Source organism: Calypte anna, chromosome 2, assembly GCF_003957555.1.
Source record: "Calypte anna isolate BGI_N300 chromosome 2, bCalAnn1_v1.p, whole genome shotgun sequence".
Classification (NCBI taxonomy): domain Eukaryota; kingdom Metazoa; phylum Chordata; class Aves; order Apodiformes; family Trochilidae; genus Calypte; species Calypte anna.
This window is the reverse complement of record NC_044245.1, coordinates 79,645,687-79,671,692: the sequence shown is the minus strand read 5'-3', so window position 1 is coordinate 79,671,692 and position 26,006 is coordinate 79,645,687. Positions and strand designations below refer to the sequence as shown.

General features: G+C 37.1%; 1 protein-coding gene across 2 annotated transcripts in view; it reads right to left on the bottom strand.

Moving 5' to 3' along the window:
- The window catches only part of SEMA5A (semaphorin 5A), a 309,345-nt gene that overhangs the window by 177,347 nt on the left and 105,992 nt on the right, over nucleotides 1-26,006 (bottom strand). For both annotated transcript variants that reach the window (XM_030445693.1, XM_030445694.1), the window contains exons 4-5: nucleotides 16,651-16,750; nucleotides 2,528-2,573 (exon numbers count right to left, since the gene is read on the bottom strand). In XM_030445693.1, the coding sequence (XP_030301553.1) occupies nucleotides 2,528-2,573; nucleotides 16,651-16,750 (146 nt within the window). The remainder of the gene's footprint in view (nucleotides 1-2,527; nucleotides 2,574-16,650; nucleotides 16,751-26,006) is intronic.

Sequence of the window (26,006 nt, the reverse complement as noted above, 5' to 3'; positions counted from 1 at the left end):
TTTTTACAAAGGCTGTTTCATAAAAGAATCAAAATGAGCAAAATAAGTATAAGAATTAATATAATAAAAATACTTATTAGCACTTATTTTAACAATAGAAAATAAGTAGAAGAAGCTGGCTTTTTACATTATTATTATGACAATTGTGTGAAGAAAAAAAATGCTAAAAGTTCTGTCCCTACAGAAAGTGTCACAGTGTTCAGTCCCTCATTAAACAAATGCTAACTACCATTTATAGCACTAATGAGTTAACCACAGTATGCTTTATTTCTCTCCTGTGAAATTCCATCATTCTGTTTTGCAAGGATTTCATATTACTTTTTTCATATTAGTTTTACTTTCCTTTTCACTTTCGTTCTTTCCCCATTCAGTTATAACAGGGTTTCAGTTTGGTAAGATATAGAGCCTCAAAATACTGTAATATTTACTTGCTGACTTGGCAAACTTTATATCCTGTAATCCTACTCAAGATATTTCTTTCACTAGATGTGAGGGAGAGAAACTTCACATGCCCTAAAGTTTCAGAAACTGAAGTTTATTTTGTTTATACCTAAGTAATCCCATACACCATGTTAGGATGACTGGGACTGCAACTAGGATTCCCTTGTTCCTACAGAGTTTATCTGAAAGTTCTATAAATCTTGGCTAACCATTTGGTAAGTACACTCTTGCCTCTAGGCAGGTTTCAGTTTGGTAGCTGGCAAGTTTGAATTCCACATTCCCACAGAAATGGTTATTGCCTCTTTCATTACAAAAGCTTTCACACTTTCAAGCATGAGGCAGAGACTCTTTGAGTCTTAACATTTCTCAACAAAGGCAAAGAAAAGCTGTGGGTCTTTGTGGCTGCAGACTTGTAAGAAGAGTTCAGACAAGTAATCAGCAGGGAGAAGGGCAGCACTGACCTTGCCTGTGGTACAGAAGGAGTTAAATGCCCTCTTGGGGACTCTCCCAAATGTACTTACATGACTATAAGATCAGTGACTAACTTTATAGCATGAGAGTTATAAATGACCTGAGAGCGTTGTGTAATGAGCCCTAAACAATATACTTTATTGCCTGGCTTACTTGCATCAAAACAAAGGCTTCAGCCACCTCATAGCTGATTTGAAGCTGCCATAGCTGACATATGCATGGAAGCACATCTCTTATCCTGGTGCACCCAAACAGAAGCAGAAGAGAATCAGAGGGGAAGAGGAAGAGAAAGTCTATAAAGGACATATATGAAAGAGTTATGATGGCATGATATGCTGTGAAAGAAAAAAAAAATAATTGCATACTTTGTTTTTGATTTAAAAATACAAATTCCCTAAAGGGTTATGGAAAAGAGTTTGAAGATACAAACCAGTCTGAAGATAGCAAACCAGTGGTGCTATAGCATACATGGAATAAGAAACTTTACCAAAAGTTGACTCAAAAAGACTGTTTAAAGGCTTCTTCACATTCATAAGACTAAAACAGTATAAAATGAACAATATTTATCAATACTGCAATGTTGGTTAATTATAAATCAACTTCAGATATCTTTTCTGGTAGTCTGATACAGTAAAAGAAGTCTCCAAGCCTAGGTAAAGCACACACAAGGTGTTCTACAAATAACAAGGACAGCCTTACCTGAATGCATTTTACTTTTCCATATTCAACTATATAAATAGGCACAGTACTGAATCTAAAGCAAGCTATAATTTTATATTGCATAAATGAAAATATTATTAAAAAAGATACTTTTCTATTTAATTGTGATTTTTCTATTAGCAAGTTAGTTAACTAAATTAAGTTTACCAAGACAACTCTTAGAGCCAAGAACACAATGATGAAGGTTAGAAATTATGCCAAGGTTAAAAATAATGAAAGATAAAACCAACAAAACAAGCAAAGAACAGCACTTCAAAGAATGAGGGAAGATGAGGTTGCCTGTATATTGAAATCAGATGATGTTCAGAGTAGAATACATTGATCAGGGATTCTTGCTTAGCTTTCCATTAAGCCTAATACCTCTAAAAAGGCCTTGTTTCACCTTCTAAGCTCTAAACAATAGATAGCTGCCTCACATAGAACACTGAGATTCTAATACCTGGGTTCACACTCTATTTCTTTTTTGAAATTTTGCTGTTTCATTTGCCTGATTTAAATTTAGCAAGTATAAATGACATTATCTATTTCTCAATTAAAAAAAAATCTCCATAATATCAATATATTCTGAATACAGAAGCTACACAGTAAGTTGGAACATTTTTCTATGATCCTCCTTCACAGTCTCCATTTTTTTGTAGATCTACTCTGCTGTAGATCACAGCAGAGGGGAGGGTAAGGTAATATCAGGTTTGTACAGCCTGGGAGAAGGGCTAATCTGGAATTAAAGTGGATAATATGACTTATGTAATATAGGAATCGAGGAGGACAAAACCAGATTCATACTTATCTGTAGTCATGAAGCTTATGAATATCTTGATTATCTGCTTTAAATCATCTGCTTACCTAGATCATGACATTGTGCAAGAGGAACTAAGAAAACAAAGATAAAACATACCTGTATTAGAGAGAGATCCTCAAGCTGCAACCTGAAGAGGTAGTTTCTGGGGTTTAAAAAAAATAGATAAAAATTAATTGTTACTAGCATTTAAGAAAAAAAAATTGTTACTAATGTTCAAATAAAAACATAATGAATATAAAAGACAGGAAAAAATTAAAAAGTGGTAGTTGGGACTCTAAGTTCTTTCAGGTACTGTCTTAACAAATAGCCCTTTGGGCTAAGGACTAGGACAATTTCTAAAACAGATTTACAGCTTCAATGATTGGCTACATTGGCTTAATGTAGCTATTTATGCTGCATAGGTGTACATCAGAGTCATTGCTCCAGTATTCCTTTAGAATCCATGGGAAGAAATACTGCCTCAGCAGATTAGTGTGACCAATGTTAGATGTCTAAATGAGAATAAAGGGGCAGGAGAACTAAAACTGACCATTTCTTTCCACAATGATGGAACCTTATATACTTAGGCCATATTTTTTGATATAATAATTCTAATAATTTCTGAAGAGGCATGAAGTGTTGCTAACAGGCACATATGGTCAAGACCTATAGTTCCTATCTCTACTTATTTCTTTTAAATGTACCAGTGGTGCAGAGGGAAGAACAAAAACAAATTTTATCTGAAAAAAATGAAGAATATTATTTTTCAAAGCAAGTATGTCAGAAACAAAATCATAATCATGGCCAATGTTATTTATGGGTTCTGGGGTGAAGCTATGTGTATTTATATATTGACTCTGGTAAATATATGGTCTGTTTAAATTGTAGATGTAGATAAATTGAGTCGCTAGTCTTTCCTAGGAATATTACTAAAGGGAGTTACTCAAAAGGCAAGAGGCAGGCTATTAAGAGCAAGAACTAATAATAAAGTAATATAAAGGCAGAATACAGCTATTAGTACAGATAAATCATCAGAAAGAAATAACTAAAATACTTGCATTTGAAGTGTACAAGAAAATAGTACATTGCAAGACAATGTTTGCACAAAGTTTCATCCACAAGCTACATGCAAATTGATTTGAAAGATTTGCATTGAAATGTCAGGAAGAGATGCATGTTTCTGACACATCTACAATCTCCCAGTAAGGAAAAAAAATACTTTCCTATCTGCAAAATATCTCGCTTAGAAATATTCATCATGGAACATAAATACTCAGACTGCTCCTTGTCTCATACAAGCTTCCATCAAACATCACTGATTATGCTTTCATTCCAAATATCAGCATTAAAGAAATCTGCAGGTTCACTGATGATACAAATCTTTTTTACCTTGCATCAAGAATAGGACACCTTTTCTCTTCCAGAGAAACTGAACTGCATCCTCAGCAGTTACAAACTGTTTTCTTAACTCAGTTGTATCAGACACACAGGGGTGGCACATAAATGCCTCATCTCACTCTACAAATAAATTCTGTCTCTGTTGCAGAATATATGAACAGACACTCTGGTCTCACACATTCAGTTTTCAGGTCAGTACTTAGCATAATGTCATGCCATCTTCTATGCATACACTTTCTCTTGAGATATCTACTGAAGAATTATCACTTATGTGGCATTTTTAAGACAGAATATAAAAAAATATTTTTTAATAGTCTTTCATCCTGAAATCATTTCAACCTATAAATATGCAAGCTATTGTCTCAAACTGTAAAAATTCTAAATGAATAATTACATAAATACAGTGTCATCTGGAAGAAAAAAAAAGAGGCTGTTTGTTTGTAGGCTTTTTTTAACCTAGAAAGTGAAATTTGTATCCTATGCAGTAGAGCACACCACTTCTACCCATTAACATAGACAGTGTGGAACTGGAAATATTTTTCAGCTTCCTGTGGCTGACAATGATCACTTAAATTTTCAAATTCATAAAGCCAGCAGAAAGAAAATGGAAGAGGAAGAAAAGCAATGTGCAAGATGCTGTAAAAACAGGACACCTGTGCAACACAGAGGTAAAATAGGCAAATGGACAACAGAGAGTGACTGTGACTACATGAATGAAGCTAAGACAAACGGCAAAACTAGCGGAAAGCAATGACAGCTCCTCCCATCTAAATGTGTCCGCTTGAGTAAAACTTGCTGGATTAAGGGTAGGTCTACAAATATAAGTTTAAAATTCTAAGGAATACACCTTTAACATGCAAGAACTCATTCAAAAAGAACACATATGAGCTAAAAATAAAAATAAATAAAGATAATTTATCTGAAAATAAATAAGAATAAGCATGACAATGAACCTCCTACACTGGAAATATGTTATTAAAAAATCTGGCATTCCAAAGAAATAGGCAATGCCAATTTCATGATGTCCAGAGTCATTATGCCACTCAAAAGGTGACAATGCTTTGTTCAACCTTGTTCAATACGTTTTTCAACCTTGGTTTAGCTTCTAAAATTCTTCACAAATTCTTCTACTGAATTTGTGCTTTGAAGGAAACAAAAGGTGTGAAATAAAAATGACCGAGTGAATTTCTGAAGCATAGCTACAGACCTCTTAGCACAGAGGCCTGTCTCTTGTCCTAATATAGTGGTAATACAAACAAGATAAATGCAACTTTACATGCTGATATTCAGCTGATTTAACAGTGGTGGTAATTGGCAAATTGGTCTCCATTTGGTGCTTAATGAATGAGAAAAGCAAATACGATACATGTATTTGCAAACGGATAATGAGAAGACAACACAGCTAAATCTGAGATAAAGTAGCACTGCCTATTCCTTCAGGTAGTCAGCAAGCAATAAGCATTGTGCTTCTCATTCACAGAACTGAACAGGTTTTCTAGCTGAACTGTGATAAGTAAATTCAGTTAGTCAAGAGCCTACTTGAACACAATGGCAAAGACTTCCAGTGGTATCAGTGGGAAGTGAATGAAGCATGACAAAAAGCATGCTCCAGTCTCCTCCTTGATGACAATGTATTTTAGTCCACTGCAGTGAATACATTCAGTATGACTACAGATAAAAGTAGGAACACGCAGAGGATCAGTTTTATAAACAAGTGTATTTTAAAAAAAATCAGTTGAAAACCCATAAAGATTCAAAAGTTCATCATATTAGTAGTGGTTGTTAGATGCAGCATTTTATGCAGATCTTTACCCTTTTCATTGTGAAACAGAAAGATATAAAATGTGAAGACAACAAGAAATGTTATTAATACAAAATTAGAATATTAAGATTGCACATACAGCTTAGGACAAAATACTGAAAATTGAGATTATGAATAATGTGAAAGACAGGAAGAAAAAAACCCCCAAAACACTGCAACCCCTCTCAAGCCCCCATACACATCTGCAATTCAAAGTCTGAATCAATAAAAACAGGTTGCAGCAAATTCAGAAACTCAAGGCATGACCAGACATGCTGAAAATAAAACAGTAAAAGATCCCTTGCTGTGTACCTCTTTCAAGAAACTATCTGACACAACAAAAGAATTTTTTGTTCCATACACTCGGAGGAAAAAAAAAATTAGGATTCAACTATTAAAGAAAAAGTCACTAGTCCAGAATCAAGATGGGAAGCTATAAATAAATATAAATAACATAAATAATGTAAATAAAATAAATAAGAATAAGTAAATAAATTGAATATAAATAAAACTAGCAATTGGAAAAAAAAACCCCACACTGTTTCTTTCTAAGAGTAAGTTAAAACTAAATTTCGCTGGTATATCTCCTCCAAAATAGCAGTCACGGGAATAAACTTAATTAAACATTGCCATTTTAGACAGTTCACATTTCTTGTTGCCTTCTTTCCTAAAGTAACCAACTTTGGCTAAAAAAGTTTGCTTCAGCTGTTTATTTTTTGGGGGGAGGAGGGTGAGGAGAGAAGGTAAAGAGTCTAAAGTAGGCAAAGTTTGAGCTTTTTTTAGAAAAAATTATTCGATTACAAAACTTCAACAACAGAAATTATAAAAAATTATTTCAGTGATCAGGTTACTGCTAAAGTATTTGAAGGAAGGAAATACTGCACTCAGATGGCCCACATTTTCAAAGGGAGCCTCGAATTTCCTTCCTGAAACCGTGCTGTAGACCTCCAGCAGAGCTGTTGGTTTCACTGAGCATGGGAAATTCTGAAGCAGGATGGATACCAATATTCAGGAGCAACCCTGGCTTGATTTTTATTTGGGTTTTTTTGTTTGTTTTGGTTTGGTTTGATTTTTGTCCTTTCTATTTGAGACAACCTCACTCCTGTCCAGCCGAACCCAGCACTCCTCTCCTGCCAACCGATTGTGGATTTTTGCTGCTTTTTAAGCCTGACTGAGTTACTGGTTTGGGTCCCAGCTCCACCTGAAGTGTGCTGAGGGGAGACTCCTTTCCAGGTCAGAGCTTGGGATGAAGGTGAAAACACACAAAACTGGATCTTTTGCCCCACACTAGGCATTGCTGAGGGCTCAGGATCAACTTGCACCCCCTGTGTATGAACCTTTCTTTTCCTTTTCCTTTCCCCCCCGTGCCGGTGAAGCCACAGTACTTCCTCTAAGCAGACAGCTGAAAGCTGCCAACTGTACCTTATTTTTATTCTTTTCCAGCTTTTTTGTATCAATCCTGTTTAAAATTAAATGTTATCTTGACCCTCCTGGCTGGGAAGAGGAGACTATTTCTCCGGCCTTAACCTTCTAAAATGAAATCTTGGTTTTATTTAAGCTCTTAGGTGATATTATGTGCAGCCTCAGCCTGATCCAAGGATATTTCAGCCCAGTTTCTGCTGTCTCAGTCTGTTCCCCAGCTTGTGATGCTGCAGGGAAGGGAGAGCTGAGATGGTTGTTCAACTCCATTCCCACCACCAAGGGTTCTGTTTGTTGTAAAAGCCCTAAAAATTGTTAATTCCATGTAGGAAAACTCCCCAGAGGTGGTTTTCCTCCCATGTTCCCTGTTGGAAACAAGCAAAGCAGCCCCCAGGAATGAACTCTTTTCTTAGGATATTTTGAAATAAGAACATGATGTCAACAGATTTCTATATAACACACAATCTTGCTCCCATCAGATTTTGAGAGGTGAAGGTTATGTACACAGTATGCATCATGACACTTAAAATTCTCTGTCTACACTCCTGGAATGAGGACTGAGGCCCAAACACCTTCCTAGCATCCAAGTAGCCCTCTCACAAGAGAAGTGCAAGTGCTGTTCTGTGTAGTACTTCCTTTTGACTTCTTCTATAACACGCTAATCAGCCTCTGGCCATCCAGCAGCATCCTGACCTACAGTTCAGTTCCATACAGACACACACAAGTAGCTAAGGTCAGAAAGGCCCAATCTGCTGGTAATGTAGGACAGAAACTGCAGATTTCGACTAACATTCACTGCAGAAGAAAGGAGCAGCTAATAGACATGAGAATACACTCGAAACAGGAACCAAGAGAAAGCATAATGTACTACTACTACTACCACATATCAAATGTATATACATTAAATCATGAGTTTGATTAAAGACAGAACACCTCTCACCTGGTTTAATTTCTAAGGATAGATTACAGTGAAATGGCAGCGTGCTCTGTGCTCTGCCAAAAAAGTTCTGTTTTCCTCTACCACTTCTCTTTTCATCTCACCCCAAGTTAGCTACAGGGCTCCTCTGATTATGCATCATGTTAGGTCCAATAATTAAAATGGCAAAACATTAAATCAGCACAAGAAAACTAGAAATTTTTGAGGGTTTAGTGAACTGACTAGTATTACTCTGCAACCAGACTATTAACAGAGCTGGCGCGAAAGAGAAGAAAATTACACAGTGGAAGGAGGCATGAGGAAGAGAGGTAAAAGCATTTGCTTTCAAAAATACTTAGGAACGCATTAGCAAGGCAGAAAAAAGAAGCAGTGGGGGAAAGAAGACCTTTCTGCAGCAGGAGGATGATAATTTCTCTTAGATTTAATATTAAAGCATAACTTAGATTAGATTAGACCAGATCAATCAGTGGAAGGACAGACATTGATTACTCCGAACGGAGTGTTAAATGAGCAATAAAACACAGATGGATGTTCAAACAACACAGCACTAATTCCTAGTGCCTCTATATTCTCCCAATATGTAGCACTCAGAGCATCTCATTAACAAGAAGCTTTCAGATTCTCCTGCTGGGAGCAGACAACAGCAAAAAGCAAACCTGTACTGTTATTTATTCCTTTATTAGAGATTCTTAAACCACTGTTAATTAATCCTTTAATTTGCCTTTCTCTTATTACGGCAAGTAGTGGTAATGGTTCAAATTAACGTTCCAAAACACACATCTAATTAAGTGAAAAGGCATACTGTTACAGTCCTTCATCACCCAGATAAGGAGTGACTGAGGCAATAAGCCACCTCAAAGCAAGTTATAATCCTCAGAGAAAGTTTAATTAACTTGCAGAAGAACATGCAGTCAAAAGCCACCATTATTAGGGCACGCCATGTAGAAAATCATGTAGATATGTCTAAATATATATTATCCAATTAAAATGAAAGCTGAATAGCTTTGAGACCCATTTCTGATAAGTAACTATATAATTTTTGAAGAATAGCTAAATTAGCACAACTTGGATTTTACAAAATAAGTTACGAAATTTTAAGAATGAACTTCAGCTAGAATTCTACCAGCTCATAAGTTCAAGCGCAAGAGACTGACTTCGTTAGTCTTTTAACCAAACAAGTTTCTTCTGACAAAATTCTTCTTAAAAATGTAACTAAGCATTTTGAACTTCAACATTCCTGCCCTAACTTACTGACTGGATGTGAGGGATGCTTCAAGTTCACTTTTTGACTCTTGTTTTTCCAAAATGGCTGGAACAGTTTTAACAAATTTGATTTTTAAAAAGTAGAGCTGGTAAGTGTTTAGAGCACTCTCAGGGAACAAGGAAAATAAATGCAATGTACAATTTGTGAAGGTAATTCAGACACTGCTGTATTCACACCCTCAGATGGTCTTTTCCCTCCACAGTTGATCTTTCCAGGAAAGGGAATGCTGCAGGACATATGGCAAAGCACTTCCACATAGGAAAAGAAGGTAAGGTCGGTTTGGGGGAAATCCACTTCCATACTTACTGACATTTCAAAATATAGAAATCATTATCATATTTGATTAGATGCTCAGTCAGTTGACTAAATAACACAAAGAGAAATACCAATACGAATATTTTATTAGGATTTACCAGAATAAGATAAACAACCATCCTCTCATTTCTTTGAGCTTATTGAGGAGCTAATGCTGGAAGAGTAATCCTTCACTGAAGCCACTTAATTATAAAATTAAATTTTCCTTGGTATGTGACAAATAAATTCCCTAGCAGGTTTCAGACTGTTAGAGAACTCATTAATTTTTATCTTACAGGTCATATGTGATGTTAAGAGCAATGGCCAGGAAAATTTGAAAGATATGGATTCATGGGAACATAGCTACATTGCCTTATGACAAAAGCCAATAGTCTTCATAATGTACTAACAATAACTGTTTTGAACTCATATGGAATTCTCTCTGTAGAGTGTTTCTCATCAATATATTTCTCTTTTTAAATTACTTTTTTTATATATGTGTAATCTCATATGATTTAGAACATGCCTATTAAGGAAAAAACCCTTTCTTTTACATTAAAACTAGATTCAATTGACAATGTTAAAAAATCTGTCCCATTCGTCAAATGCAGCCTTTAAGCCCAGCAACCATAACAACAACCACTATTCTCTTAATTCAGTTTCATATGCTGAACTGCAATTCTTGCTTGTCTTCATTATACACTTTGAGCTGTTTCATCAAAAACAGCTGAGAGATTTCTCCCTCCACCTCTTCCTTTCTGTCCCAGCCCCATCTATCCCATTCTCCTGTTTCTCAAAGCTATGTAATTTTCACAGAGGTAACTTGTGAAAAAACATTCCAAATAAGGAGGGCAACTGTAGGTTACTACTGAGATCTAAGCTAATTCATCAGTCATTTTAAAAGATAGCCTGCTCCTTCTGAAGCCCTCACCAAGAGTACACGTATATCTCCCTTCTGCACAGCAGATTGACAGAAGACCGAATGACTGTCTTAAAGCAAAAGCATTATAACACTTCAGATCAAAGAGAAGTTGTTAATCAGAGCTGTTACACTGGAAGGCATTCATGATTGTCAAGTAACCCTAACACAAAGACAAGCTCAAGTCTCATTAAACTTCAAAGTTGTGCTAGATTGTTTTACAATTAAAACAGGAAAAATCATAGAATCACAGAATCATAGAATGGTTATGGTTGGAAGGGACCTTAAAGATCATCAAGATCCACTCATCATTGCCATCCCTTGGCCACGGAAACATTGATCACAACTGTGTGTGGCCATCCAACCAGTCTTGTGAGTTTGGAGAGCAGGATGTCATGTGGGACAGAGTCAATTGCTCTGCACAAATCCAGGTAAATGAGATGAGTTGCTCTGCCACTATCCACCCCATCTGTAGCTTTGTCATAAAAGGCTACCAAATTGGGCAGGCATTATTTGCCCTCAGTGAAGACATATTGGCTGTCACCCATCATCTCCTTATTTTACATGTGTCCCACCAGATTTTCCAGGAGGATCTGTTCCATGATCTTGCCAGGTACAGAGGTGAGATTGGTTAGCATGTAGTTCCCTGGGATTTCTTTTCTCCCCTTTTAAAAAATAGGGGTTATGTTACTTTTTTCCAATCAGTAGGAAACTCACCAGACCACCATGATGTCTCAAATATATTGGTCAGTGACTTAGCAACTACATCCACCAGCTCCCTCAGGATCTGTGGGTGGACCTCATCAGATCCCATAAACTTATGCATCTTCAGGTTCTTCAGATGCCCATGAATGTAAAACTAAAGCAGCTGCTACTAAAAGGCATTGGGCTTTAGGGTAGGACATATGTATGACCTAAGAAACAGAAACTGACCACATTGGAGGTATGGAATTTGTGAAGAATTTGAAAAGTGAACAACAAAATGGACGGAAGTTACTTGTTTCTACTGCATTCTGAGACTCATAAATAGTTTAGGTTGGATGAGACATTAAAGATCATCTACTTTCAACACTCCCCACATTGCAGGGACAGCTCCCACTAGACCAGGTTGCTCAAAGCCCCATCCCAACCTGGCCTTGAACACTTCCAGGAAGGGGGCAGCAACAACTTCTCTGGGCAGCCTGTTCCAGTGTCTCACCACCCTTGCAGTGAAAAATTTCTTCCTAATATCTAACTTAAATCTACTATCTCCCAGTTGAAAGTCATTACCAGCTGTCCTATCACTACATGCCCTCATAAAAAGTCCCTACCAAGTTTTCCTGTTGGCCCCTTCAGGTACTAGAAGGCAGCTACAAGATCTCATGAGATCTTTCTCTTCTATAGGCTAAACAATCCCATCTCTCTTTGACTGTCTTCATAGGAGAGGTGCTCCAGTCCTCTCATCATCTTTGTGGCCCTCCTCTGGACTCATTCCAACTGCTCTATGTCCTTGTGTTGGGGTCTCCAGAACCGGACACAGAACTTGAGGTGGGGCCTCAGGAGAGCAGAGTAGAGCAGGAGAACCACCTCCCTCAATCTGCTGGCCACACTTCTTTTGATGCAGCCCAGGATACAGTTGAGCAATTGCACGTTGCCAGCTCATGTTGATCTCCTGGCTCACCAGCTTCCCCCAGTTCCTTCTCCTCCAAATTATTCTCAGTCCATTTTCAACCCAACCTGTAAATGTGTTTTGGATTGCACCCACCTAGGTGCAGAACCTTACGCTTGGCCTTGCTGAAATTCATGAGGTTGGCATGTCATCATCTGAACATGAGGAACTAAAGCAGGAAGGCTTTCAGACTCTGAGAGGGGCAGAACACAGAGGGGTCTATTCCCTCCCATTTCCTGCCCATACTCTTTCAAGCTCAGGCAGCCCCTCCTCTTTCTGTCCCCTCGCTGCTCCCCCGCGCTCCTTTGCCCCCAGCTCTCCCCCTGCTCTCCAGAGCCATCAAGTGCTGGGAAGATCAGGAGCCCCCTCCTGAGTCGGCCCTGCCACAAGGAGCCCTCAGGCACCTGTCCCTGCCAGCATCCAGGATGGGTTGTATATATGCATATGTATAAACCTGTATTTTTTGTTACTTCATCTCTTATGTTATTGCCTTTCCCCTGTGCTAGTAAAACTGTCTCCAATTGATTTCCATTTCCAACTTCAAGTCTCCTGTCTTTATTCCTCTTTTATCTTCTCTTGTGTGTTTGTGGGTGGAATAGAAAGTAATTCTGTCCTGTGGTTTTTGGTTCTGCTCAAACTGCTAAGCCGTGACATACGGGCACACCTCTCTAGCCTGTCAAGGTTCCTCTGGTTGGCGGTGACTGTGCATACTCTAGAAATGTCACGCTGAGCCAAACTCAAACTTCTTTGTGTTCAACAGCCTCCCCCCCTACTGAGCACACTGGGAGAGGGAAAGGGGGTGATGGCTCCAAATCTTAGGCAGGTCCTTAGGCACAAAGGAAAAACCAGTGCCAGGGTGGATTGAGTGATTAAAGTGAAGGTGTGTGCTAGTATTTTAATAGTAACATTCATAGATCACTGCAGATGATGTAAAAAAAAAAAGAAATTAGGCTAGGACATTCCAAATTATTAAACTGGGGACCTAGAGGAGAACTAGACATAACAAAATAATGTATCAGCCAGTGATTTCTCATAAAGACTGGATGACAACATGCAGAGGTATGGGGGGAGAAGATAAAACTATAAAAAAACCTTGGTGTCATATATTATTTTTTGGAATGCCTGAGGACATCAGAAGACCACCTTTATTTCCCAAATTGGACAGGCAAAATTATTCTTAGCAATAACGGACTAGTAATTACCATTTTAGTCATTGCCTGCTATGGCAAATATGACAGAATAATGTCTCATATATTTAGTGATCTCTATCAAAAATATATTTGTTTTTGTTTTTTCCATAGTGGTAAAAAGTGACAAAACTCACTGTTTCTTGACTCAATTACCCATAGCCATCTTATACTGACTTGGTTTCCTGCCAACACTACTGTGTAATTTATTCAGTTATTTAGTTCCCGATACATACCCTCTGACGGGTTAATGGTCAGGCACTGTGCACACACTCAACCTTTGCCTACACTGCAATTCCAACCCTCTTCATTCTTCTTTCAGCAGCCCTTCCCTGCATCTCTAACTTTGGTTAACCTTGTTTCAGCACATATAAACCAAATAAAACACAGTACTGCAGTTTAAAGTCTCCCAAGGACCTTGTGCAACATTATCAGTTTTTCTCTGTTACTACAGAATACACCTTTTGAGGCATCACGTCTGCCTGTTTTTACATTGCCACATGAAATAGGCAAGTCCCAAAGGAAATCCAGTCTGGTTTCCAGCTGGGATCACCTTGCTTCTAAGCCAAACAACTCACGTACCTCTTTATGGACTGCAAAACTTCAAAAATGGAAGAGATTCACACACAGCAAATATCAGTGATAGAAAAGGGGTTTACGAATTTTGGACAGTGGCAAATTTTCACTACACTAGTTTTGGGTGGGTGTTTTTTTTTGGTTTCTAAGACAGAAATTTTGGAGAAGAGTGAAAAAAAAATCAATTGTAAACTTAGGATGAGCCATGACATAGCTCCTGGCTGTGAAAATCATTCCTCTGGTTTAGAACACCACCACTTTGTGAAAGAAGAAAACCAAAGGTGAAAGAATCACCCTCTAGTTGTTTTTCTCTCTTTTTTTTTTTTCTTTCTTTTTTTTTTGACTGTTAGACAATTAAATCATAAGGGGAGTACTTGTCTTGGCAGTCTCAAAAGAATAATCTAAATTTATTTGTAGCTGTCCCACGTGCCACATCTCACAGTGCCCTTCTTTACCACTGATTGGGTAAAGAAGGAAAGATCATGTCAAAGAGCTACAAATTACCATTTCCACAACTGAAGAGGAATATTATAACTATTCAGATCTTATTGAAATCACATTGCACACAGTTATTAGTTTTTCAGTACTTAAGTGTTACTACAAGAAGATAATAAAAAAAGAAATTGAGTATTCTGGGAGAAATAGCTGTATATCAAAATATATTTCACCAGGGAGGAGGAATTAACAGTGCATTCTCTTTACTGTTGGTATGAGAGCACATTTGTGGCTTAGGAGATAAAATGAATTCCTCTAACAGCTCTTCAGATATGTGAATCCTGAATCCATATCTGTGAGGCAGATATGCAAGAAACTTGTACTAAAATTTTGTCCACAGGCCAAAGCACAAGTGGGGTAACATTAATGCTCTGTTCAGATGGCTCTGGGTGAAGGGCAACTAGAAATAGTGTGTTAAGAATAAAAACACATCAGTGCAGCCAGTTGAGATTATGAAAACTGCAAGCACAGCTCCTGCAAGCAAGCTGAAAACTCATCATATTCACAGTGTACAGATTCATTCTACACAGTAGTTGGGACTACATGCAAAAGGTGCATAACCATCAGATCAGCAACTCCATGGAAAACTCAACGGTGCTATCGTAAAGCTTAGAATTTAGAATGGAAAGGCAGAATAAGGATACGGAAAATGCAACATATTATATGAACAAGTTACAGCCAGCTATACTGGATTGCAGAAAACAAAGGTTTCTGTTGTTATTTTTACAACACTGAATATTTTCAATTTTGCAATGTTAGCCAGAATAAGAAAGATAAAGATCCAGAGCAGCATTGACTTAGAGTTAAACCAAATTAATCTATTGTTTTTACTGTATTGGGGTTTCTTTGCAAAAGGCAGAATTGGCAGTCAACATTTTTTTCAGTCACTAACTTTTCAACAAAATCCTCCAAAGCTTATTCTATACTGATTCAAAAGACTTTATCAAAACGATAAGTTTAAGAGAATATATTTTTTGCTGAGGTTTGGAGTCCAGATGAAGACTACAGAGAGAAAAAAAAACAAAAACCAAAAACATTGGTGCACTGAGTGTGCACTGATCAAACACACAATTCCATGGGACTGAGGAGAGGCTTAGACAGCTTTGACTTACACTGACAGTCTTTACAGAACAGTGCCAGTTGACAACCTCCTGCCTTATTTCATTTGGCAGCTTCCAGTATAGAAAAATTGACATCAGTGCACAGGATATCCCATTTCAGGTGAGCCAGAGGCATTTATGTATCTCCCCAGTCAGAAAGTTTCTCTGCTGTAGATAAGCAACTTCCAGCAGCACATGGAAAAATATTTGTTGCAGTGCATTTTATGACTTTTTGTTTTGAACATAGTTTTCAACCAAGAAATAAATTGAGCAACAGAAGTATATTCCAATTCTAAATGTAACAGAAAATGAAGTGACTAACACTAGAGGTATTTAAAAAATGTGCAGACGAGGCACTTCAGGACATGCTGCAGTGGGCATGATTGGGAGGGGGAGGGGGTTTGTTTGTTATTTTGTTTTATTTTGGGGTTTTTTTGTTTTTGTTTGGCTTGGTTTGTTTCAAAGGGCAGCTGACAATGGGTGCAATGATCTTAGATTTTTTTTCCAACGGTGATGATTCTGTGATTCATTAATTCAAGAGTTAAATACATTCAGAAAGCAGGTTTAGATGGTTACCAAGTTTAGATGGTTAAAATTTCATGACAACCAAAATCTTTCACTATATTTCATATGCTAAGAGAAGAAAAAATGGTGCTCAAGGACTGTCACTGCTTTAATGATGACACCTAAGACAGTGTCACTGTTGATCACAGCTTGCAAAATACTGTCAAAAATTATGATTAACACTGACGCTACCACTAATTCAGCAGTCTTTAACAGACTGTTCCTGGCATTGTACTGAATAATTATTAGAATCATGCAAGTACAAAATTCTGTACTGTGTAGCCAAGTTTGGGATCATCATGTGTTTTATGCTATGGTAACTTTTGTCACATTGTCATACAGCATCTGCCCGTTTTCCTGTATGTATCCAAAGTTTGAGCATTCTTCAGAATAGTCTGCTTAAAAATGAGAACAGCATGAGCTATTAAGATTCTTGACACCAGGCAGCTTTCAGCTTTGGTCAGGAGTAAGAAAAAGAAGCATATGCAATGTTGAGTTTAGTGGGTCTGGAAGACAGGGGAGTCATACAAGAACAATCTGATGTAGAATTTGGCAAATCTGGTAGAATATGGCTCAATATTACTTATCAATAAAGAAAGAATATCCAGTTTCATGGAATATGAAAACAGATTTCTCACCTTGCTCCAGCAATAAGCTCTTTTTGTCCTGGGTCAAATGTCAGCTGTGAGAAGTCCACAGCATCTTCTGCTCTGAACACATGCAACCAAGGGGCAATTTCTAAAAACAAGCAAGAAATACAATTAGATGTCATGTCATGTAGATGTCATGATGGTAGTACATCAGATACCCAACATTACATTTGCGTATACTGTGAAGCTGTATGTTTTCTCCATGTGGTCCTCCTGGGAAACCCAGGAAACTTTTACCACCCTACCATGTAATTTACAGTACAGGCCTGAAAAATATATAGAGCAGTTATTCAATACATGTCTGAATGAAGTATTCAAATTTTGGTCTGATTTATAAGCAAGATGTGGTTTTCCTCTCTAGGTAAAACTGAAAACACCACAGTACAACTGCAATTCAGTGGCACTTATTGAAGTGAAGTCAGATTAATTTTTCCTGTTGAGAACTCTCTCAACTTGACTTGGGGTTTTGGTTTTGTTCTTTAAAAAAGTGTCTGATTAAGTGGAAAATAATGAGAAAAACAAGTAATCTTGACTTTTCATCACTTTCACATAAAAAGGTTGGGACATGAGAGATGAAAAAGGAAAAATGCTTGACATTCATGGGAAATTTTAGGGGGTGTCTTCCCTGCACAAATTTAGTGTTATATAAAGCAGAGCAGATGAAAGAGCTGCTGAAAAGCACTAATACTAATTGTATTTCGAATATTAATACATTCCTATTTTGAAAGTTATGCAGACAAAAAGAACAGCAGACAAAATCCTTAAATATTTGCATTAATAGTAGTTATTTCTGCATCTGTATCACTACAGTGCAGCTATATGAACGCAAATGCTGTTCTGGGAACACAGAATTGTTTTTTTTTTAACACAGGCACATAGAATATGTGGAATTGGTATAATGATACAAATGTTTTCTTAAAATAAATGCAGTTGTACAAAAGCCTAATTCTCTGGAGTTTCTCAGGATATTGAAGCAATTTTTTTATTTTTTTTTTTTAAATGTCATCACAAAGCAGTGGTCCAGAAAGTATGTGAAAGGTGAGGAGGTCTATGTATGTGCTGAAAGTAGAAAGTCATTGGGTATAAGAATATTTGGATTAATAAACTGATAAAAGAAATATTAGAATTAATTATCTAAATGTTTAAGATTTAGGCAAATGGAAAACATCTTGAGAAAAGTGACTTAGGTAAGAAACAAGATGTACACCATGAGATAATTACTCAAAATTATCTTATACAGTGGAAAGATGGATTAACCAAAACTTAAATTGGGTAAATTGGACAGTTGGAAGAACTATCCTCAGGAGAGGAACAGGGACAGTCAGATAGAGTTGGATAGAACCAATTAGAAAGGGAAGATGAAATCCTCATAGAAGATAATTCGATGTATGTGGTCAGACTGTGAGGTCTTAAAAGGCACAGGTAAAATATGGGCTGGGCCCTACAGGTTGAAGTGTAATAAAATGACACTCTGACAGAACCTAAAGTCCAAACTCTTATTTACACTTGAGAGCTAAGACTGGATCCAGCCACACCCAGACTCCTCTCTGAGAAGGAATTTAGAAAGCAAAGGAATCCAGTTTGAACCTCACAACTTGTCAGAAAAATCTTCCTAAACTTTTCTTTAATGGTATGTATGGCACAAAGGGATGTGGAGCCTACCTATTTAAATACTATAAATGTGAAACAGTCAATGAAAAGACTAAAGATGGCCACATGGTCATGACAATTTAAAATCTTGAACCATAGCCCCACTTAAGAATGATGGGAGTAACATTGTGATACTGGTATCACTAGTTGCAGCATAAGTTGGCAACATCCATTTAACGTTCCTTTTTCTGTTTAAGATAATGTTGAGAAAAACCATATGTGTTTCCTGTTTCAGGATGATTTGTTGTTAATTTAAGTATTAAAGCTTTAGCATAAGTAGGTCATCTGCACCTAACGAGAATGCCCATGAGAAAATTTTAGTCTGTGTCAAAATTTGTTCAGCCACTGCAGGGAACCATAAGTGTACTTTCCAGAGGCTGTAATATCATCTACTTTGGAAAAACAGATGGAATCAGGCAGTAGAATCACTTGGGTGTCAGAAAACAAAACTGTGCATTTTTAATGACAGCTTTTACACATCTGGGCAATTTCAGGCCTGTAATGCCAGTTTGTACATGTTCTACAGAACCTGCAGCTAAATTCACTGTGGATTCCATCTGTACTGGTTGAGTTCCCAAATCAAGATCTGAACACCAGACTGGAAAGGGGATTGGGCCATATATTAGATAACTGATTACAGCTGCCATCAGCTACTACTACAGAAGCTGTGCAAAGAATCTAGCAGGATTATGTAGGAGGGGGGAAAAAACATACGCATACACCTATATATGTTATAGGCCTGTGTAGCCTTACATATACTTATTTATCTGTTTGTATAAATATATATATGTATAAATGTAAAAGGCTAGAAGCACAAGCTCAAAAGAGGAATTTCTTAGGTTTTTTTGTACTTGATTTTGCAACCTTAACTGTCTCAGCAAGGCCCAGCAAAGCTTCAGGGGGCAGCAAAAGCAGCTGATTAAGACCATTTCCAGGCTTTGTGGGAGGGGGCAGGGGCTAGGCAAGGCAAGGCAGGCACAGGCTAGAGAACAAGATGAGAATAAAGACTTGCTAACAAATCTCTCTGAAATCTGATTCCTCTCTGTCCTTCCAAAATACAAGTCAGTTCATCCTGCCTTTGTAGCAGCACTCAGTAGAGCTCTTGCTTGAGGGGATAAGGTCAGCATGAGCAAACAGCACTAGAAGTGGTTTTGGTTTTGAGCAAACATTCTGAAACTGCTTTTCACAGCTACAATTCTGCAATAGGTCTGTAAAAAAACACAAACAAGAAATCTAGCACCAAACAAATAAACAAACAAAACAAATAAAAGAGACAAACAAACCCCTTATTGGTGAAATCATGTTACACTACAGAAAATTTTTGTCACTAAATCAACAGAATAATTAGATTTCCTTTCATCTGAATAGAAGAATCTAGCAGAAAAATCTCAGGTGAAACAAGACCTTTCAGTTCTATTATTAATTATCTCCTTAGAGTAAAAAATGCGTAAGAAGATGTTAAAGGTCTATAAATGACTTTACCATGAATTTTCAATTAAATGAAAATTGATAAGCAATAATAATTTCAATTTAATAATCATTTTCAGGTAGATGCAACATGACAAGCTTTACAAAATAACACAGCTGTAGATTTTGTATACTACAAGATCACCCTAAATAAAAGTGTAAGTTAATTAAGGTCGCCTTGACATGTACTGCCTGCTGATCACAGGTCATTTCCAATTCTAACCCTCTCCTTTTCCTGGATTCCCCTCCCTTTCCTTTGCTCTCAGTTTTTGTGATGCACAATAGAATACCCAGCCCTTCAGCAACTTCTCTCTTCTTATTCCTGGTACTGGAAACACTTCCCCAGATACACCTTCAACCTGGATTTTTTATCCATTTTAAAACTAAGTGTGCATTCTGCAGACATCAGTCTCAGACTTAAGCTCTTCGTTAAAAACTAAACTATTGTATTCATGCATTCAATGCCAACAGCTGGTCTCCAACAGACATTGGGTCCTTTTGATACATTCAAGATACCCTTAGCAAAAAAGTATTAATTCCTTTTTTATTTTTTTTTTTTTTTATAAAACATTCCTGAAAGAAAATGCACATTTTCTCATGGAACTGACAGACATTGAAGAGATTGGATTCTGAGAAAGCTACAACTCTTTCTGACATGCTGATGGGTTTCCTGGGCGTTTCAGGCGTCAGGGTTTTTTGGGGTTTGTTTTGGTTTGGGTTTTTTTGGTTTTGTAGTAGTTTAATACAAAGTTTGCCAGGGTTCATAAACCTGTGGCAAAGCAAATGCATCGAAGTCCCCTCAGCTCCTAGGAAAGGTCAAGGAAGTCTTCTAAAGAGCTCATGACTAATACTCACACAAAAAATGAGTGTCCTGAAATCTTGTCTCACTTTGACCTTAAATTTAGTATCTGCCCAACAGGCCATAGCTTGCTTGTTTTATGTTGTCCAAGGACTTGCCAAGGGCTGAGCTCTACACTTCTGTGCAAATGAAACAGGAAAGTTTTTGCAACCGAAGTTTATTATTCATCCCTTCAAAGTAGAGCTACAGTAAACAGTAGAATAAATTAAGAAATTACTAATAAGGAATAGAGTGGTATGTTGAGAACTGATTTGACAATTTACCTTGAATGGTAAATTAGATGGTAAAAGACAATAAAGACCAATTTCATTAAAAAATTAACAGATACCAAAAATTTCAGTAGTGTCAATGTTTATGGTATATGTAGGATGTAATACCTCATGCCATGGTGTCCTTATTGAAAACAGTGAGCACAAAGTTAAAAATGCACTCAGTATCACCTCACCTCCAAACTGTGTTAGTATAATAATGATAATAATACCACCATAGTTGACAACTAACAGATTTGCAATATTAACAGAAGTCTCTGGGTGGCATCAGTACAACAAATTCACTAATCCTATAATAAGAAAATTAAATTTTAGTATCAGATATTGATGTTGGTTTATAATTAAATTTGTCCAATGTAAGGATGATACAATAATCCCCATCTTCCGAAAGTTGTATAATGATTTTAGCCTTAGATCTTCTCTTCCTGTGCTACTCAAGTTACATTACTACCCTCTTCAAAGGCAGCAAGCCAATTCAGAAGTCTCCACAAGGATGTGCTACGTAGACTCCATTACATCATCCTCACTGCCCTGGCTACAGCCTCATTAATCCCAGGGGAATCTATTAAGTGAGGTGTCATGGATGGCAAGAGGGGATCCACCCGTTCACTCATTCAGTTTGCCCAGTTTTTGGACTACCTGCAACATTTTTTCTTTAAGGACACAACTAAGTGCACTTGTAAACTCTCTGCTGTGATGCTTCAGGACTCTATTGTCTCTAATTATTTCAAAAGCAGAACTGGGAAAGAACTATTTTTTTCAGTAATTTCTGTGTCATCTGTGCATATAAATTTAGTGTCTTGGTTAAGTCCTCATTTTAAAATTCCCATTATAATATAAATATATCTATTAATAATAAATTCACTCAGAACAACTTCAGGAAAACAAGTATTGCTCTCTGCTGGGGAAAAAAGAGAAGAAAAATGGCATGCCAGAGCCTGTTGCATCTTTTATGATTCACTTCTGTCTATATTTTTTTCTTACATTTCCAATCACCAGTCTTTTCTAGGTCTTTCAGTGTATTCTCTCCTCACAGAAATGCACTGAACACACCCTACTGCTAAGTCATTGACTCACTGCAGATAAAAGGAAAAAAGTAGCAGAGATCAAGTGAAGAAAGGAGATAGGTACAAATACTATTCCACAGGTTTTAGCAAAAAAAAAAAAAAAAAAAAAAAAAAAAAAAAAAGAAAAGAAAAGAACTCCATCAGGACAGTTCAGTCAAAAAATGCAAAGAATGGCTGTACTACTTCTGAAACCCACCATAATTTACCCCTTCTTGTCCAAAAGGAGCTGAGGCTTAATCTGCCAACAACATGACCTGTTTTTCTAGGGCTTACTCAAGGCACACGCTGCTCAGCATTCATGTACAACCCACTCCATGTTTTAAATACTTTTGAGCAAGGTTTAAAAAAAATGAAAAGTTAAGTAACAGGAAGAAAGCTATAGTTTCAAACATATTTTCAAGGTGAAAATATACAGGTATTTCTTTTCTTCTGATGAATTTCTGACAACAAAGGTGCAAACAGACTTCTTGCTCAGGCATCGTGCTACTACCTCATAAACTCCTACTAGCAAACTACCTCATATACTCCTTGGGACTGCAGTGCCATGAAAGTTCCCCACAGCTATGGTGGTTCTATTTTGGGAACATAGCATTTAAACCTATACAAATGAAGGTTATTCTTTATATCTTTGTAATGTCATCCTTTACATATTTGTACTTAGTGTACATTTCTGTAGTTACTTAATGACTTAGTAATTCTTTACATATTTGTACTTACTTTGGACAACACTCTTCTATTACCCCAGCCTAGCACTGTTGCCAAACAGGCCAGAATGTTTTTTTCCCTATGGGTAAATTCCTGTTGAATGCATTAATCATGACATCATTAAAAGTGTCATTTATTTTGAGAAAGCCAAGCAAAGAAAAGACAAGCAAATAATAAACAAAAAAACTTATCTGACAAATATGGTAAGTACAGCAAGTATTTTTTCCATTTCTCTTGCAAAGAAGACTCATTCTAGGAGTAAGAAGTACCCCTGCAAAAACAACATACTAGTTATACTCATCTAAAAATCTAAACACATACATCTGCCCTGCTACTTGCTATTCTTCCATAAGGGCTATAGTAGAAGCTGCAAACTTTGAAGACAGCAGCTCATTGAAAGGAGAAGGCCTTCCTGTTACAGGATGCTTTTCTAAACCATGTAATTTCAGACATATGCTTTCTATATGCAACGGTATGTTGGCAGGTCTGCTTTCAGGACTGTAAACCTCCTTAGCTTTATGATCGTGGCTGCTTAGGAAGGTTGTCTTGAGGAACTGTGCCACTAAGGTGACTGTGCCTTGACCATGCTGCAGAATGCCCACAGGAGGTCTGGGAAGAAGCCCACAGGGAGATACTGCAGGGTGCTTGATGCCTCAGCTGTGCATGGAGACTCCACACAGGGATGCAAAGCCCGGGAGGGCTGGATCTAGATACAGCCTGGAGTTAACACTGTGGGCATTCTCCAACACTTTTTGCATGGTTCCAATCCTGGCCTCCTTCAGCATACATTTCAGAGGAAGAAAAAATAATTATTTATGCTTCTTGCAGTACTAGAGTCTGAAGATAGTGCTGGTATTGCATTTTCATCTCAGACTTGCTTCTTATGTAAAAGGAACAAGAAAACATCCAAGTAATCTGACCCTTAGGTTCCAAGCACATTTATACTCCACCAGGATGAATTAGAGGCCAGGGAGGTGCCTTTTATAAATTTTTAGTACACCAGAAGGACAAAGCACTGCGTTAAGAACCTTTGTCAAATAGACAAACAAGAAAAAAGCAACTCTAAAATTAAAACTTAACAGAAAGCAACAAATCTCTTCTAAAAATACAGGAAAAGCCAAGTCAAGTCCAGCCAAGTGTGCCAGTGACATTCATGTTACTGAGATTAGAAAGTAGTTGGCACTTTTTCATATATAAGGTATAAACATCCAGATGTCAAGGCTAAGGAGGGTCATGGATGCAAGAGATCTAAGTCTTTGCTACCAGAAGGTTCCAATAATCTAAATGGTGTACACACAGGATGCAGACAAAAGCATGCAGAGAAAAGTACTTGTTCAAAACCAGAAAGATAGCATCAGCTGCTAAGACTTAATGTTTCTCTAAAATGAAAGGATTAGGACATACCAATCTGTGACAATATTCAGTATTGCATTTTAATGAAAAGGCATTCCATATAGCCCTTACCATACAGAACATATTTATACCAGGGCTGTATAAACCACTGACTTTAGTAATACAGTATTAAAAGTATGTGGATATCATAACTGGGAAACAGAACATGTATATATAGTAGATAATCCCTAATATTTAATAAAATTGAAAATTAAAATTATTTATTATAAAAAAATAAAAGTGTTTTTATCTGGATAATACCTTAAATACTATAGTCATTCTAGTAATTGGAAATTAATTAAACAGTAATTACTATTCAGTTTCTAAAACAGGGATCCCAAAAGATACAAGAAAATAAAACAATTTCTTCCCACAAGGAAAAAAAAACTTAAAAATTATTTAGGCAGTGTTAGCTAATGCAATCCAATCCTCTATAAAAGAAAAGATGAAGTTATGACTTTTCCCAGTATGATTAAATCAGCTACCACAAACTAAAATATTCCTCTTTTAAGTCTTACCACACTACATTTGGTTTCACTTTGCAAACACGAAAACATGTCAGATCTTCATCTGGAGTTCAGAGCTTAAAAAAAAAAACAAAAAAACAAAAAAACAAAAAAACAAAAAAAAAACAAAAAACAAACAAAAAACCCAAACAAACAAACAAAAAAAAAACCTCAAAGCTACAGCTCTCATTCACGATCCAATATTCTGGAGGTGTCTTTAGATCACAAACAGGGCAACTACATTCCTTCTAGTATGTAACACAACTTAACACAGTTGTGAAGCTTTCCCTTCTGTCCAAAGATAACTGCAGAGGTCAAGAAATAAACATGTAGCTCTAGCCTTATCTAGAAGCTCTCTCAGCCCCCTGAGCTTCTCTCTGCTTCAAATCATCTGTAATAAAACAAACCCCAAGACCATAAACCTCTTGACATTTTCCACAAAGTTCACTACCTGCTTATTTGGCCTTCATTATTTAAACAACAATTACAGCTTCAGAACCATTTTGGAGGCAATAAGGCAGTGCTATAATTTATTATTAATGGTGAAAATGGAAAATAAAGCACACTTAAAGCATCTGTTTCTTGACTCTAAACATGTGAACTTGAATTTCTTCCTTAAGCCTACTGCAAGCTTACTTCCTTGTACTCAACTCCTCACATCTTCCATTGGTTTTCTCATTAGGCACAGAGCCACCACCTTTACGGTTTGCCTGCTGCTCTCCAAGCAGGGCAGGAGCAGCCACACTATTTTCCCTGCCCTGATTCCACAGACCCTGTTTTTGCAGTCTGCTCGAACCACCAAAGTCTCAAGATCTGAAGTCCAGCTTGCATTCCTCTTTGCTTTGTCATGCCAGAGATTCACCATCTAGAACTACGTATTTCTGCATTCTTACGTCTGTGCATATGTCTGTTACTGGGATAATTAAAGAGAATTTGGGTTCTGACTGTCTGTGCCCTCAGGGAAGAGACAGTAACATCTGCTGCAATGACTACTTATTTCTTATTTTTCAGAACAAGGGCTTTGGATTGTTTATGCTTCATTGTTCAAACACACACACTGCATACAAATACAAGACAGTGTAAGGAAAAATTACTGAACCCCCACCTAGATGAAAGTGGTTTCTGTGCTACAAGCACAGTTTTTATATTCTCAGAATCACTTTTGAGTTCTACAGAAATTATGCAGTGACAAGGTATCAGCCATGATATACAATTACAGTCCCTTTGAGTTTTTCATTCTCTCATCCACAGAAACATCATGAAACTAGAGCCCCAGATCATTCCAGAAAACAAAACAAACAAAAAAACCCACACACAGACAAGAAGAAAAAAATAAAAATAATTTTAAAAACCAACAAAACTTACTTTGCAAATTTACTCTACCCAGCTGGAAGAGATCTGATTAACAATTCCCTTCCCCATTCAAAGG